At 41.3% G+C, this 14,778-nt stretch overlaps 1 protein-coding gene across 3 annotated transcripts in view; it reads right to left on the reverse strand.

Moving 5' to 3' along the window:
- Nucleotides 1-11,518, reverse strand: part of ZNF385D (zinc finger protein 385D) — a 379,952-nt gene extending 368,434 nt beyond the window's left edge. Inside the window, exon 1 of one of the 3 annotated variants that reach the window (XM_048951270.1) lies at nt 11,450-11,518. In XM_048951270.1, the coding sequence (XP_048807227.1) occupies nt 11,450-11,459 (10 nt within the window). In that variant the 5' untranslated portion in view covers nt 11,460-11,518. Of the gene's footprint in view, nt 1-11,011; nt 11,119-11,449 lie in introns of those variants that run through there. The other 2 variants (XM_048951269.1, XM_048951273.1) reach the window with 2 other exon arrangements.
- Between the last annotated feature and the right edge of the window lie 3,260 nt (nt 11,519-14,778).

The following is a 14,778-nucleotide window of genomic DNA, read 5'->3' on the forward strand; positions in this document are numbered from 1 at the left end:
ATCTTCTGCAGCAGAAACATGCAAACAACAAACTGTGGTAGCATAGACTGTCGCTGTTCTCCAACCACAAAAATACTTAACATAATCCTGCACGCAGTACGTTTCTCTATGCCAGATTCCAGACTCAGAATGAGTTATGACTAGAGAACATAGATTCCTGAAAAAGCTATTAGTTCATCCTAATTCCTCCTGCTACAAGGATTAGTTTCATATACATCTTCTCTAACATACACACACTTAAAAATACAACTGTTCAAGTACAGGTGCTAATTCTCAAGAAATGTGTTACATATTAGAAATAGAAGAAATCTGCCTTGGCATTTGCACCACAGAGGCAGACACTGTCAAATTTTCACAACCTTGGTGGCAGAAACAATCCTTAATTTTGGCCTACATTAGGAAAAACAGAAATGATTGATACTAAGTGAATTAGTTTCAAACCTTGCCCCTAACATTGACACCTGAAGCACTACTGGAAGCATGTAGGCACGTAGGCTCCTTGTACTCTTAACATCCATGTATGAAGAATATTAGAGCAGATGACAAATCAAAGAAACTAGAAAGGCACATATACCTTCCACATTTGATTATTTTTTTCCTGGAACACAGTTTAGTGCAGGTCAAGATGTGATTCCAAGTTAATTGAATGTCAAGGTCCAAGGAAAGCCACAAAGGTTTCTGAATCAAATCAAAACTGTACTGAACTACTGAACTGTAACATGTACTTAGCTGCATGTTAAAAACAAAAATACACAAAGAGCAGTGGGAAAATGTTAAAATCAGGTGTCAAATAAAAACATTAATGCAAACAAGAGGAAAAAAAATAAAAATGAGACTTTAATGGCCTTAGAATTCAATCATATCATTTTAAAATCTTGTTAGGCATAAAAAGTTATTCTCTAAACAATCTTTCAACATAAATGCTTCGTGAGTGCCCATGGTGCAACATAACCTACACATAGCTACAGCAGTGTTAACTAATTAGTTACATTATCCTTAATTTTTCAGTTATTTAAACAAGCAAGACAATGACTGTTAACACCAGAAAATAGAAAATATTTCAGTGGAAAGAAAAAAAATAATACTTCCTATTCCAAGAAAATGCATTCCCACAAGGTCATCATCATTACATGCAGACTGCTGCATGACAGTGCCATTGGGAACTGAAATTCACTGGCTGGTGAAAGAAAATAGTGGAACATTAAGATGAAGTGGAGCTGCAATTCTTTAAGCAGACTCATCAAGTCAGACATAGTTGGATAAACCCACCTAATACAGCAGGCAAAGTAGCACATGGAGCCCCTGTGCAGGGGGCTTCCCCAAAGCTGGGGAAGAGAACTACCAACTTAAATTCAACAGAATCATAGAAATGTTCAAGTTGAAAGGGACCTTTAAAAGTCACCTAGTCCAAATGAACAGGGATGCCTACGCTACATGGGGTTGCTTACAGCCTTGTCCAGCCTGACCTTGAATGTCTCCTGGGACAGGTGGTCATTGGTGGTCCACTCTGTGAACCATCATGTTCCTAGATCCTCATAAAAGAAACCAGAAGCAGGCTCCAAAAAGTCTGTGAAAGGTTCCTGATATTCAGAGGTACTCAATGAGCACTGGGCTCTGGGGTCGCCATCAGGCTACATCTTTCTTGATCTTGGCTTGAGAGTACAATAAGTGCAGTCAGAACATTGAAATACAGGATGTTTGATTCATGAATTATTTATTCATTTATTTATAATCTGATTTGGGCCAGAAAGTGTGATGATTCAGGAATACAATGGACTTCCACAGATTTGTGGGTAAACACCAGTAAGCCTAGGACCAAGACTCACACAAGACTTCTACTAACAGAACCCAAGAAATGGTGTTGGTTACAGAGGACAGTGCAGGAATGCAGTTAGACAATACTTAATTAGATACAACACTAGTTCTTTTTCTTTAACATTGCTGAAGAAAACTGCACACATCAGAAATTGGTTATCTTACTCTAGAAGAGAATAAAAGATGAAAATGAATATTGAACCTGAAGCTCTAAATCAAACCAAATGCATTCAGGAGCAATCTTCAACATATTTAAGGAAGAGATGAAGAAAAACTGAGCAGTGTAGAAACTGAAACCTTTGTTCCTGTCAAAAACAAAACAATACAAAACAAAGCAACCACAAAAACAATGTAGCAGAGTATTAAGTTTCAGGCTCTTTCCTTAATGACCAAGGACTTCTGTGCTGTAATGCACAGTGACACTTCAATTACTCAAACTGTCAAGACCTTTCTTGTCACAAAATTTTACCTGCAATTCTTATTTATGCAATGGAATGCCTCAAGGCCAGATAACTGGCACACTCCTCTGTATTTATCAAAAAGTTAATGTTTCTAGGTGTACTCTAGCATGGGACTGCAAGCTTAAGAATAGCTGCTGTTGTTCTTATGTAGAAAGCATATAAGCAAAGTTATTGTTTTCCATCCTTTCTGAAGCGTCCCAGAACAAGCCAGTTTCTATTACGTTTTGCAAATTATGCTTCAGATCAGCTATAGTATCTTTTTAGCACCACTTCCTCTTGGCCCAATTTTTACAAACACATAGCTACCACGTACAACTCCCTCTTTTACAGTTTCCAGACTTGATTTTGAATTTGGGCTTGTGAAAAAAGTAGCAAATGTCAGATTCTGTACATTCTTATTCCTTAGATGTTTTCAAGACTGGAGAAAGCCCTGAGCAACTTGTTCTGATGCCACAGTTGACCCTGAAACTTCACTAGTATACTTCCAATTTGAATTACCCTATGCATTCGTCAGTTTCCAGTCGATACTCTGAGTAGAATCAGAGTAAAATGGATGCAAAAATTTTAACTTGAAAAAAAAAAAAAAAGCTGCACAGCATTGTGACATCATACCAGTAAAGAGTTTTGCAACATTCCTCTTTTCAGACGATGATTAAAAGTGTACATCTACCACCAAATCAACTTTGTGGTGCTACAGGAATAAGATACAGCAAAAAAGCCATCTACACTTCAGAGTTCATCTTCAGATTTATCTTTTCCTGCAATAGAATTGCTGAGAGTTATTAAGAACTCTGAAAATTTATCAGGTGTCATTTAGTCACCACTTCTGTTAAAATCATTTATCTGTGTCAGCCCTCAGAACAATATGCAAAATAAAAAAAAATCCAGAAAACAAGGTCACCAACTGCTATGTAGCATACAGCAAGTGGCTACATCCCACAAGCTCAAGTCATTCAAAGATCAGAAACTCACTCTGGTGGCCACGGTTTCTGCAGGGTAATTCTTTTCCTGCCTTCATATTTGTAAGTAAAAGATGAAAAAAAGTCAAGTGACTGAAGTGAGATTAATCTCAGTCTAGACACTAGGAAAGAAAACAAAAACTATTCAGAATAAAACCCAAAACATGCTCCTATTGTGATCATACAGTCACTATATCTCAGTGGACAATAATCAGATTCCCATTGCACTATTACTAAAAGCACTGATAAGTTCTTTTTTGCTTTGTTTGAACTTATCTTGGTAAGCCAAAGGTCTGGAGCAATTGAGGCTGCATCCAGCTGTACTGTTACCATAAACAACTGACCAGCCCCTCAGGCTACTTCAGTGCTAACTGAAATCAATACCTGGGAGCAGAATGGCATAGAGAACCTACAGAACTCCAACGTCATCCAGACTGAAAAAGGGAAAGACCGTGTTTCCCTAAAGCATTTATTGTGCTCTAAAGATCACTTTCATCCAGCTCTAAAATGGATTTTCTAAGTGTCTCTTGAAATGCAAAATAGCTAGGAGGCCAAAAATGCATACCCTCTAACTTGAAAAGAAAATTAAAATTGAAATTAAAAAAATTGCATTCCAATACCCTTTAACTCAAGCTTGGTAATAAACCATATATTAATGAAGCCAACTCCAGATTACCGGAACGTCTTATGCTCAGAAATAATGCAGAAGCCTGGAAACATTCTGCCCGGCACAGCCATCCATCTGTTCTGTGATCCTGGTTCATGTGAATGCATCACAAGGATGCCTTGATCTTTCTGAATACAGCTTCAGATCACACAACCTCCTCTCAATTGCCTCCAAATAATTATTCTCATGCCCATTTTTTGGCTAGCAACAACTACAACCTCTCACATGAAGCAACAGCAACTACCAGCCATAAAGAAGAAATTGGTGAAGAAGCCCAATATACTTCATGTGACTTTTCTCAATCCAGCCTCTGGAGAGGAGAATCTGTTCTCAGCTTCCTATTCCTCCCCCTCACTACAAATGCCAGCTGTTTAGACAGCTCTAGTTTCAGAGTTTCAGAGCAGTAAGAATTGATCTAAATACTGGAATGGTTTATAGAGCCAAGCTCAATGCAGTCATTGACAATAACAAGTCTTTTTTTCCTCACTTTTTTCCACAGGCTCTTGGGCTCATTATCACAAGCTAACAGTTCTGCTTTAATCTGTCCTCAGGAGAAGGTTCTGCTCACTAATTTCTCTTCCTTTTTTCTGCTTTTCAATACTACTTAGGAGTACAGCATCAACAAACATACTGGCCACAGTCAGCACACATGACAAAATCCCAAAACCATCTCAAATAGAACCCCTTACATTTTACAAATTATGTAAGTTTCATTTACTAAACACATGCTTCAGTATTTACAACTTTTTTCATGGAAATAATGAGAATAATATAAACAACAACAACACAGCATTAAGATAACATTCTATAAAATGAGTTAAGGTACAACCAGTTGAATACTTTTTTAATAAAAGGGCATTTATTTGCAAAGTACTCTACTGCAGTAGCAGCCACAGTGCTACCTGCAAGTCCACTCCTGTGGCAAGAGATGTCATATATGTATATGTATTACAGTTCTGCTATGATTTTGTATGAATGGAAATACTACAATTTCACATATAAGGAGACAGAATATGAAAATGCTACCTTGGAGTTTCATGAGAAAGAAGCGGAATCCTAGGAGAATGAAGATATTCCAGGTTTTGTGATGGCTTATCCTGCTGCTGCTCAGAACAGCACTGGGTCAAGTCCAGCCCAAATACATATGGGAAAGCAGTCGGGAGTTGCTATGGTTCCAATCATTATGGCAAGGTAATGAAACAAATTCAGTGCATAAACAGACATTCCAACTTTAGTTAACGGACAAGATGATTCATTGTTATAATATGGCAAAGCTAAATGGAAAGACAAAGGCAGAGACACTAAACTGAGGACTAAGACTGGAAACTTCCAGATGTGAGTATAAAATGCCCCTGAGCCAGGGTTACTCAAAATATGAAATACTTCAGAATGTACTAAAACGAGATAGATTCTATAGTTCTGTCAGAGTAATCATTTCATCTACCTCACAATTTAAACTATGAGATTCAAATTATCACGAGTGATTTCTTTCCCATTTTAAAGCACACTTCGTATTTCCCAGTAAAGTGATTTGTGACCTATGTCTGATTAAAACTCTCCAAATCTTCTTTAAAGAGAGCTCAAGGAAAAAAAAAAAAAAAAAAAAAAAAAAGGTTATGGATGGAGAGGAAGTCTTTGGTTTCTTAACTATATTTTCTGCACAAAAATCAGACTTAAATGATCATCATAAAATTGTACTTTCACTCCTCTAGATTCTAGACAGCAAGCTTGTCATTCTATTGTAAGCTCAGATTTTGAATAATCTATGGCTTTGTAGTTATGGTTTCTTATTTATAATTGTATAAGTTGCAGTGTTAAGGTTTTATTAGCATCATAAACAAATTCTTCCATGAACAAGGGGAAAAAATGGTACATACAGTCATGTAACAGGTATTTACAGATTTTATCATGCACATTTCTGGCAAGAAGAATATTGCCTCTTTCTTTTTTTTTTAATACAATGTCAGAGTGAACTAATTTGAAAAATACTGCAGAAGCAAAAACATTTTTCAAGTATCAAAATATAGCATTTGAGTTACTGAGGACCCCAAGCTTCATTGAAGAAAAGGAAAACACACAATGGAAAAAAACATAGCATTGAATATTTTGGGTTGGAAGGAGCCTTAAAGACCACCTAGTTGCAAATGCCCTGCTGTGGGCAGGGACACCTCCCACTAGATCAGGTTGCCCAAAGCCCAATCCAACCTGGCCTTGAACATTCTCAGGGATGGGGACATCCACAGCTTGCCTGGGTAATCTGTTCTATTGCTTCACACCCTCACAGTAAAGAATTTCCTCCCTAAATCAGATCTGAATCTATTCTCTTTAAATCTAATGATATTACCCCTTGTCATATCATTACATGCCCTTGTAAAAAGTCTCTTCCCATCAGACAACACACTCAAGTCATCTTCCTTGGGGATGTTCTTAATTCCATTTTCCACCCGGCTGGTATTTGTGTTTGGAATGTCCCTGACACAGATGCAAAACCTTGCACTTGTCCTTGTTGAATTCCTAAGGTTCATACAAGCTCACCTTTCAAGTTTGTCAAGGACCCTCTGGATGGGATCCCTTCCTTCCAGCATGTTGACCACACCACACAGCTTAGTGTCATCTGCAAAACTGATGAAAGTGCACTCAAGCCTACTGTCCATGTTGATGACAAAGCTGTCAGATAGTATCAGTCCTGCCAGTCCCACTCAGCACTGGACATCAGATCTTTTGAGTGCGACCATCCAGCCAATTACTTATCCACCAAGTGGTCCATCCATCAAATTCGTGTCTTTCCAGCTTAGAGAGAAGAATGTCATGTAGGACAAAAACATTATATGGGATAGTGTCAAATGCTTTGCACAAATCCAGGTGGATTATGTCATTTGCTCTTCCCTCATCTGCCAATCCTGCAACCCTGCTGAAGGCCACCAAATTTGTCAGATAGAATTTGCCCTTAGTGTAGTTTTGCTTGTCACCAACCACTTCTTTATTTTCTAGGTGCCTCAGCATAGTTTCCAGGAGGATCTGCTTCACGGTCTTGCAGAATGTTTACATGCTCCCTGACTAATGTGACAAGATTCCAGAAGCAGCTATGGCATCTGAGTGTTAGTAGATCCAAACAGAAATAAATGTCAATGTTCGTATTTTATGAATATGTGAGTAAAAATGGTTTAAAATTTAAAGTTAACCTGCAGATTTTTCCAGCTAGGCACAAAAAACAGACTTACTTGATTTAAGAACTTCTGTTATGTTAAGCAGGCATATAACACCTACATGAATTTCAGACATATACTTTTACAAATACTACAATAAGCCACAGGCAAAAAGCAAGGTGTAGAGAGCTACGCCTCCAGCACAACAGAACATTTGGTTATGACTGCCTGAATACAACCAAGAACATTATTTCCCAGGAGACAGAGAAGGAAGAAAGAAGAAAGCTGACAGCACTTTGTGAATATTTCAGGAAAAATATGTGAAGATAAGACCACCTGAAATTGGAAAGCTTGTAAGACTCATTTCTCTGCTATCAATTGTAGAATTAGTCCTGTCCAGTGCAGTCACAATCAGAAGCTGTTAGCATATGCATATATATCCAAGGACGTCCATTGGAGAAACCATGACTTGCAGCTTTCTTCCTCTTGTACCTTCATCCTCCCTATCTTTCACTGGTTCAACACAAAGAAGTCTAGTTCTTTAGAGCAATAATATGCTGGAGACATTCAAGGCCAGGTTGGATGTGGCCTTGGGCAGCCTGATCTAGTGCATGGCAGCCCTGCTTATGGCAAGGGGGTTAAAATTGGCTGATCTTTAAGGTAGTTTCCAACCTAAGCCATTCTATGATTCTTACCTCGCTACAACATTTCTGTCGCTCTCAGAAGGAAATGACACCAAACAGAAGGGGCAACAATAGTTTATGACTTGTTTTGTGACAACTCTAGATAGGTTAAGGCAACAACTAGATGAAACAGGTGGGTAAAAAATGGTTTTGTTTTAATACAGATCACATTTTTTTAATGAGCCTACCTGGGCATGATTGAACATATTGGCACAACACCAAATGATCATATTGTGCTGATTTAAACACAGAAAACTTCCATTCCCTAGACTTGGCACATGTTGTTAGCAATTAAAAATATATCTTTTATGAAGTAATTGCTGTCTAAGACCTCACTATACACATAGTCCTACACACACATTCAGCACTATTTATTTACTTTTCGCTGTCGTAATTGTTTTAGTACTAAGGACGCAGAACTACTGGCTTACTACAGAACTTTCACATAGCTTTAAATATGTATATAAAGTATTGCTTGCTCCTCAGCAGTTATTTTTGGTGGTGTCAGATAATGTAGACGCCTTTCTGTTTCACAGTTTTTAGTCACAAGACCTCCATACCTTCTCTTCAAGGGATGAGACACCCAATACATATCAAAGTTTTGTTGAGTAGTACAGAAAAACACTATTTAATGTAAACTGTGGTTTTCACTATGCTACTATTTAACATCTTCTGCTTAGAGAGGATCTGTAGAACTCTGGCTGTAGCCATCCATCTGGGTTTTCAAGCTCTTGGGAGATTTTACAGGTAAGAGGCTATTGTTAATCAAACACCAAATAATTTTAAAACAGGCTTTTTACAAGATCACTAATGTATGTCATCTTACCATGATCTTGAACTTTTTGTGTTGACTTTTTCTTTTTTTTTTGCTGTCTAGACAAGTCCTACTTTACATTGCTTTGCATTTTCCATAGTGTCATACCATGTAAAACAAGATATTCTGTACATGCAATCATAAAGAAAATTTCATGTTTGTCTTTTGTGTTTTTAAAAAAAACAGAAAAGTCTCAGGTCACGATGCTGTAAATTTATGATTTGATTATGAAAAAGCATTGATTTACTTGCAACTGCTAAGATAAAATTGTAATTAGTAAAGCACTCAATAAGTATGCTTGATCTCAAATAGCTCTACATCAAAATAAATCAACAGCTATATTTACTCTCATCAAAGGTGAGAAGAACATCAGAGCTGGTTAATACTTGTAACTCGATGCAGTCAAAGGCAGGCTTGCTCATATGTTCACAGCTCAGTGTGCCTGAAGCAGCCAGCCAGCTCTAGGTGATGACTGAGTAAACATATCTTAATCCTTAACCCTAATCTTAATACACTGAAATGTTATGCTTGGTCTTCAGTTCGTGTCAACCATAACAGCATCATTGAGATCCACAGAGCTATGCCACATTTTACCAATGCGGGTTGGCAGCCAACTGAAATGAGTTTTGCAGCAAAAAGAACAGGAAAGAACAGCTTTCCCCCCACATCCCCCTCCCCTAGAAATTGAATTATTTCATATCCCTGCTGCCTCCCTGTTCTGTCACAAAAATATGAATATTTCTTGGTCATTCTGATAATTGCGTACATGTAAGAATGAATGACAGGACACAGTTAAAACTGCTTACAGCTCACATACCATAGTTTTACTATTGGGTATATCCTACAACTCCTCCAATCTTCAGCTTAAACATTAAGTAAATTTTCCACTCCAATGCAAAGTGGTCTATTATTACCTGATAAATAAATAATATGCAAATAAATAAATAAATGCCTGGAATCCATTCTTGGAAAATAAAGCATTTCTAAAACTTTGAAATTTTAAGAAGCATATCAAAGTAATACTTCACTTCCCCGCCTTCACTTCTCCAAAAGATCTCACTGCAGTACACACAGTCAGCAGTAAGGACATACAGGCTAGTTTTGTTTCTACCTTACATCTGCAGCTCTTAATAGATAGTAAATGATCCTTCAAAAAAGTCTACCTTGCAAAGATAGCACAGCAGAAAGAGCGATTATCCTTAAATACTTTCCAAAAATAACTAGGATGCAAAATACACGTGCTTCAGAGTCATTTTGCATTCCATGGTGTTACAGTAATTACTTCAATGAGAATTTATGATACTTTACAAAAACACTTTAACAAAGCAACAGACTAAAGCACACGGCACCTTTTTGTTACTCTGAATCAGAACTGACTTACAAATCTCCCCAACTGACTAATTTACAGCACAGCTACTTTGATGTTCTCATCAGGACAGCACACCATCCACTGTAACTTAGCTATGAGGGCAAAGTTTCTGGTAGGAAGAGTTTCCATTTGGCCTAATGCCTGCACCGCTCTGTTTGCAGGGTGCACTCCGGCTCTCCCCAGCTCAGTGCCAGAGCTCCCGTTGGCTCCAGGACATCACGTTTCAGTCTCTGCAGTACCCACGATAACGGCTCTCAGAGGTGCCACCAACTCTTTTCTTTTTGTGATTCCCCACTACGCTCAGAAAGAGCAGCATAAAGATTTACAACCACAGGCCGCTATTTTTATTCCCTAGCTGGATAGCACCTCCTCTCCTGCACAGTCATTTCCTTCAGAGTTCTGGTGATACCCACCGACAAAACCTCTGCTCGGACTTTTAGACTGTTTCTTTTTGAAAGAGGAGCAGTTCGGCAACTCCCGGCGCTGGGCAGCCACCACGGACACCCCGGGGTTCGTCTTCGCACCAGCACTGCTCCGACGGTGTCACCTCCAGGCGCCGGGACTCCGCGCTCCCCGCAGAGCTCCTGGCGGAGCCGTGCGCGTCGCGAAGAGCATGAAGTTCCTGCGGGAGTGTAACGGCCAGCACGGCGGGCACAGCCTTTCAGGGTCGGGAGAGCTATGTCGGTGCTGCTCAGACCCGGCGATGAGCATCTCACTCTCCGAGGAACTGATGGGGGACGGGAGCAGGCAGGGCAAGTGTTTTTCACAGCGCCTCCCAAGCATTAAGACAAAACACGGGCATGCCAAGAAAGATTTCTAGGACTCTTCCCAGGTTCGCTACCGCTTGGCAGCCTGAAAGCGCCTTCCGCAACAATTAAAGAAGCCGCTGTCACAGCGACATGTGGAAACGCACGCAAACAGCGTTCCTCACCCCCCCAACGCCCGCCGAGCCCGGGACGCGTCGTGGAGTTCGGGGCGCTCGCTGCCCTCGCACCGCGGCGAGGCAGGAGGAGCAGCAGCCCCCGTCCTGAACGCCACCAGCGGGCAGCGCGAGTCCCCTGCCAGACGCTCCCATCCCGCCCCGCAGAGACCCTTACCGTGCTGCTGCCGGGGCTTGCTGCCCGGCGCCTTCTCCTTCCTGCCGCTCCGCATCCGCCAGCACGCCGCCCCTCTGCCCAGCGCGCCGGCCATGCCGCGGGCGGGGCGGCCCCGCGCAGCGCCGGGCCCGGCGGGGACAGCGCGGGGCGGAGATGGGGCGCGGGACGCGGCGGAGTGGGGCGGGAGCAGCGCGGGGCCGGAGCAGCGCGGGGCCAGCGGTCCCGCCTCCCCCGGCCCGGCGTCAGGCAGCGGCTACGGGCAGCGCCGCCCGCGCCCCCCGCCCCGCTCCGCCCGCGGGGGCGGCGGGGCTGCCGGGGCTGGGCGGCTTTCCAGGCTTTGGGAATGACGGCGCTCATCGCAACCCACCCCCACCTCCCCAGCTCTGCCCGCCGGCAGTCCTCCCACAGCACCTTCCCCGAAAAACATGTGTACGTTACCTCCTGCCATCAAAATCACTGGTTCCGCACTCTCTCGACTCCGGCACGATGAGTAACTCAACCTGAGATTCCAACCTCCCACATGCCTATGTGGGATGAGGCGGCAGCCTCCCGCCCCGCGTGCAACTCCTCGGTTCCGGGGATCCCGGAGGGAATCGCCCTCCCCTCACCCCGACGAGGCACTCGCGGCCCTTCCATAAGGGGCTGAGCGCGGTGCGGGGGCACAGTGCTCTCTGTTCTCACAGTCAGTCGAAATGATTCAAAAGTTGCGGGCACAGTGTTGAAATATTAACAATTTTACAGGCAAGAAAAAGTAGTTTAGAATGCTGCTTTAAGTCCCGAGGGTCTGGCAGTGCAGTGCAGAGTTCCATAAGTACAAATGATGCGTGCAACTCGTGCTTGCAATCTTGCTAATAAATCCACCCATGTGTCAAGTTATTGCAGCTACCGCTACAGCTCCGGAAAGGTATTCCACAGCCACTTTTTGACTTTTCATTCACACATACCTATATGTCATCATCACCCCATGAGGCATGGCACTCTGTCTGTAGGGATGTTTTGAAAGGCAGAGAGCTGGCATGAGGGATTTGCACTGATTCTTCTATTGGAAAGAGAAGAGCCTCTATCCTGTATCTCATCTTTGCTCCCCTAACGTCAAGAATCACAGAATCACAGAATTGTAGGGGTTGGAAGGGACCTCCAGAGATCATCGAGTCCAAGCCCCCATAAGAAGCTTATGGAGAAAAACAACAAGGATTCTGATAGCCTGGTCTAGTGGTTAGCAACCCTGCCTGTGGCAGAGGGGTTGAAAATAGATGATCTTTGAGGTCTTTTTCTACCCCAGCCATTTTATGATTCTATGATTCATCAGTATTGTAACTTAAAATTTATTCTTTGGAGACTCAATCAAATTAAATCACTATTAAAAACTGAAAAAATAGAGACCTCCTCTTCAGCTTTGCAACTCCACCAGCCAAAGTGTAAAGGAGCCATAGTCTACACAGTAAGAACACGGTTTTGTCCTCCAGCCTGAAGTTAAACTGTCTGCCTTACGCCCACCAGCTGCCCTTCTTGCCCTGTGCCCCACCTGCGGGCTACAGCCCTGACATGGGTCAAAGTCAGAGCAAGTGCACACTGCAATACAGAGGTTTCCATCAGTGCCAAGAGTGATTCATGCGAGCAAGGAACGCTGACCTTGACCTGATGTGTACACATGCAGCCTGTGGTGATGAATGTAACAGAATAAATGACTGGATATGAGTGCTTACTCCTTCTCATAGGGCTGTTCTTGCTCAGTTCTGTTGTGTTGTAACACAAGTAATAACTCATTTGCTTGCCCTTATAATATCACATTTAGAAAACTGCTATTCTTCTCTGCCTGAAGGCTCTGGAATAAATACACTCCCCAAACAATTGATTTTAATCAAATATATTTCTATCACTTGATTCAATTTCTGTTATTATTGATAATGATTACACAAGTGGGCATTGTCTCACTGCTGCTGCACATCAGGGTGGTTTTTACAGCAAATAACTTTTGTTAGATGTACTTCTATAAATGTATTTACACAGGGGAGGGGGAGAGAAAAACAGAAGAAAATACATCTCCTTACACAAAGAGTGTGAAATTCCTACAGTGATTAGTTAAGATGCAAATTAAGAATGGGGTATAAAATATTCTGTAGAGAGTACTCTTCTAACATGATATAAAATATATATAGCATATAAAACACAGAAGTAATTTGAAAAACTCCATAGTAGTTGGAGGCAGAATTAGTATTCCAGAACAGGTTTAATAAGTAGAAGAGATAAAAAACCCCAACCTGCTTACATTTAGAATCACAGAATCATAGAATGATTTGGGTTGGAAAGAACCTTAAAGATCATCCAGTTTTTGGGTTTTGTGCAGAGATTTTTTTTGCAGAAACTTCCACAAATGAAAAACAAACAAACAAACAAACAAAAGATATTCACAGTCCCTTCCTGGAAGACCTTTTTTTTTTTTTCCGTGTTCAACATTTAATAACTTTCCTTATTAATTTATTTTTATCAAGGAAACATGAAAATCACGAGGGCCTTCTTAAATACTGTGCAGTGTAGCAGCTGTGATTTAAACGACTGTCACACTTATTCATCATAGGCAACTAAAGGCACAATAGAGAACATAAGCAGCAGCATCTGTTGAAAGGGAAAGGTACAGAAATCATAAAATGATAATACTGAAATGTTGTATGATACCTCTATGGCTCATACTTTCAGTTCCCGAGTGTAGCATCATAAATTGCATGCTAATGTTTGTTTGTCCTTGTGTTCCCAGCTCATCTACTGTTGAAGATGTACAACCATTTTGTTGAAGATGTACAACCATTTCTTTGTATTAACGTGGGTTTGTTTTCCCACTGGTGAAAAAGTGTTTGGATGTCATACCTCTCTGTTAAATGTATTCATTGCAAAGATGCATTAAACAGACTGGAGATTTGAACACATATTCTAAACATTGCTTACATTGAGCTGGCTTGCACAGACCTTCACAAAAAGGAGTATTACCATGCTCACTTTTCTGCTGAGCCATTTGTCGTTTCATCTAAGAATAATATGGAAGAGTTCCCTACAGTGCTGTTTCTCAGTGCTGAAATTACTCCATTTGTTTCCTTTGGGAAGGAGAATAGCAAGTATCTCTGGCATCTTCTTTCAGTCTGAGGCCATGACCCCAGATCTGAGAGCAGTAAGGTGTCACCTTGGTCAGCAGTAGCAACCCAGCTCTAACCTGGGAAACCCACCACAGTTCTGCCCCAGCTCATCTTCCAGCCCCAAACTTGCTGGCAACATGCTTATAAGTTTGCCATTAACAAGAATTCCTTCTTGCTGCCTTTTTGTACTGAAGATAAGTATGTTCTCCTTATGCATCCAAACAGAGAAGAGCTAGATGGGGCAGAAAAGCAGTTCATATAATGATACCAATTGCTCATAAAGCACTGCTTCACATCTGTAGGGAATCTATGCCCTTCCAGGAGGTGGCTCCAGGTTATATGCTGGTGATTTTATACAATCCTGATAGAAAGAGGAATAACCACAGGCAGGATTTTGCTGGGCTAACTTACCTGCTTGCAGTCACTCTCCACACCTTTGTGCCAGTGCTGGGATAAGGCATTGCTATGGATCAGCCTGTGTGCTTGCTCTCTTCTCCTCGTCCCCATGCTGCAGAAGTCAGAAAGGCAGTCATTAGCTTTGGTATCTGCCCAAGGATGGAGTTCATAAACATGAGGAGGATCAACTTTTCACACCAGTAGATAGGGATAGGCATAAACATGAGGAGGATCAACTTTTCA

This window comes from Lagopus muta, chromosome 7, assembly GCF_023343835.1.
Source record: "Lagopus muta isolate bLagMut1 chromosome 7, bLagMut1 primary, whole genome shotgun sequence".
In the NCBI taxonomy this organism is placed as follows: domain Eukaryota; kingdom Metazoa; phylum Chordata; class Aves; order Galliformes; family Phasianidae; genus Lagopus; species Lagopus muta.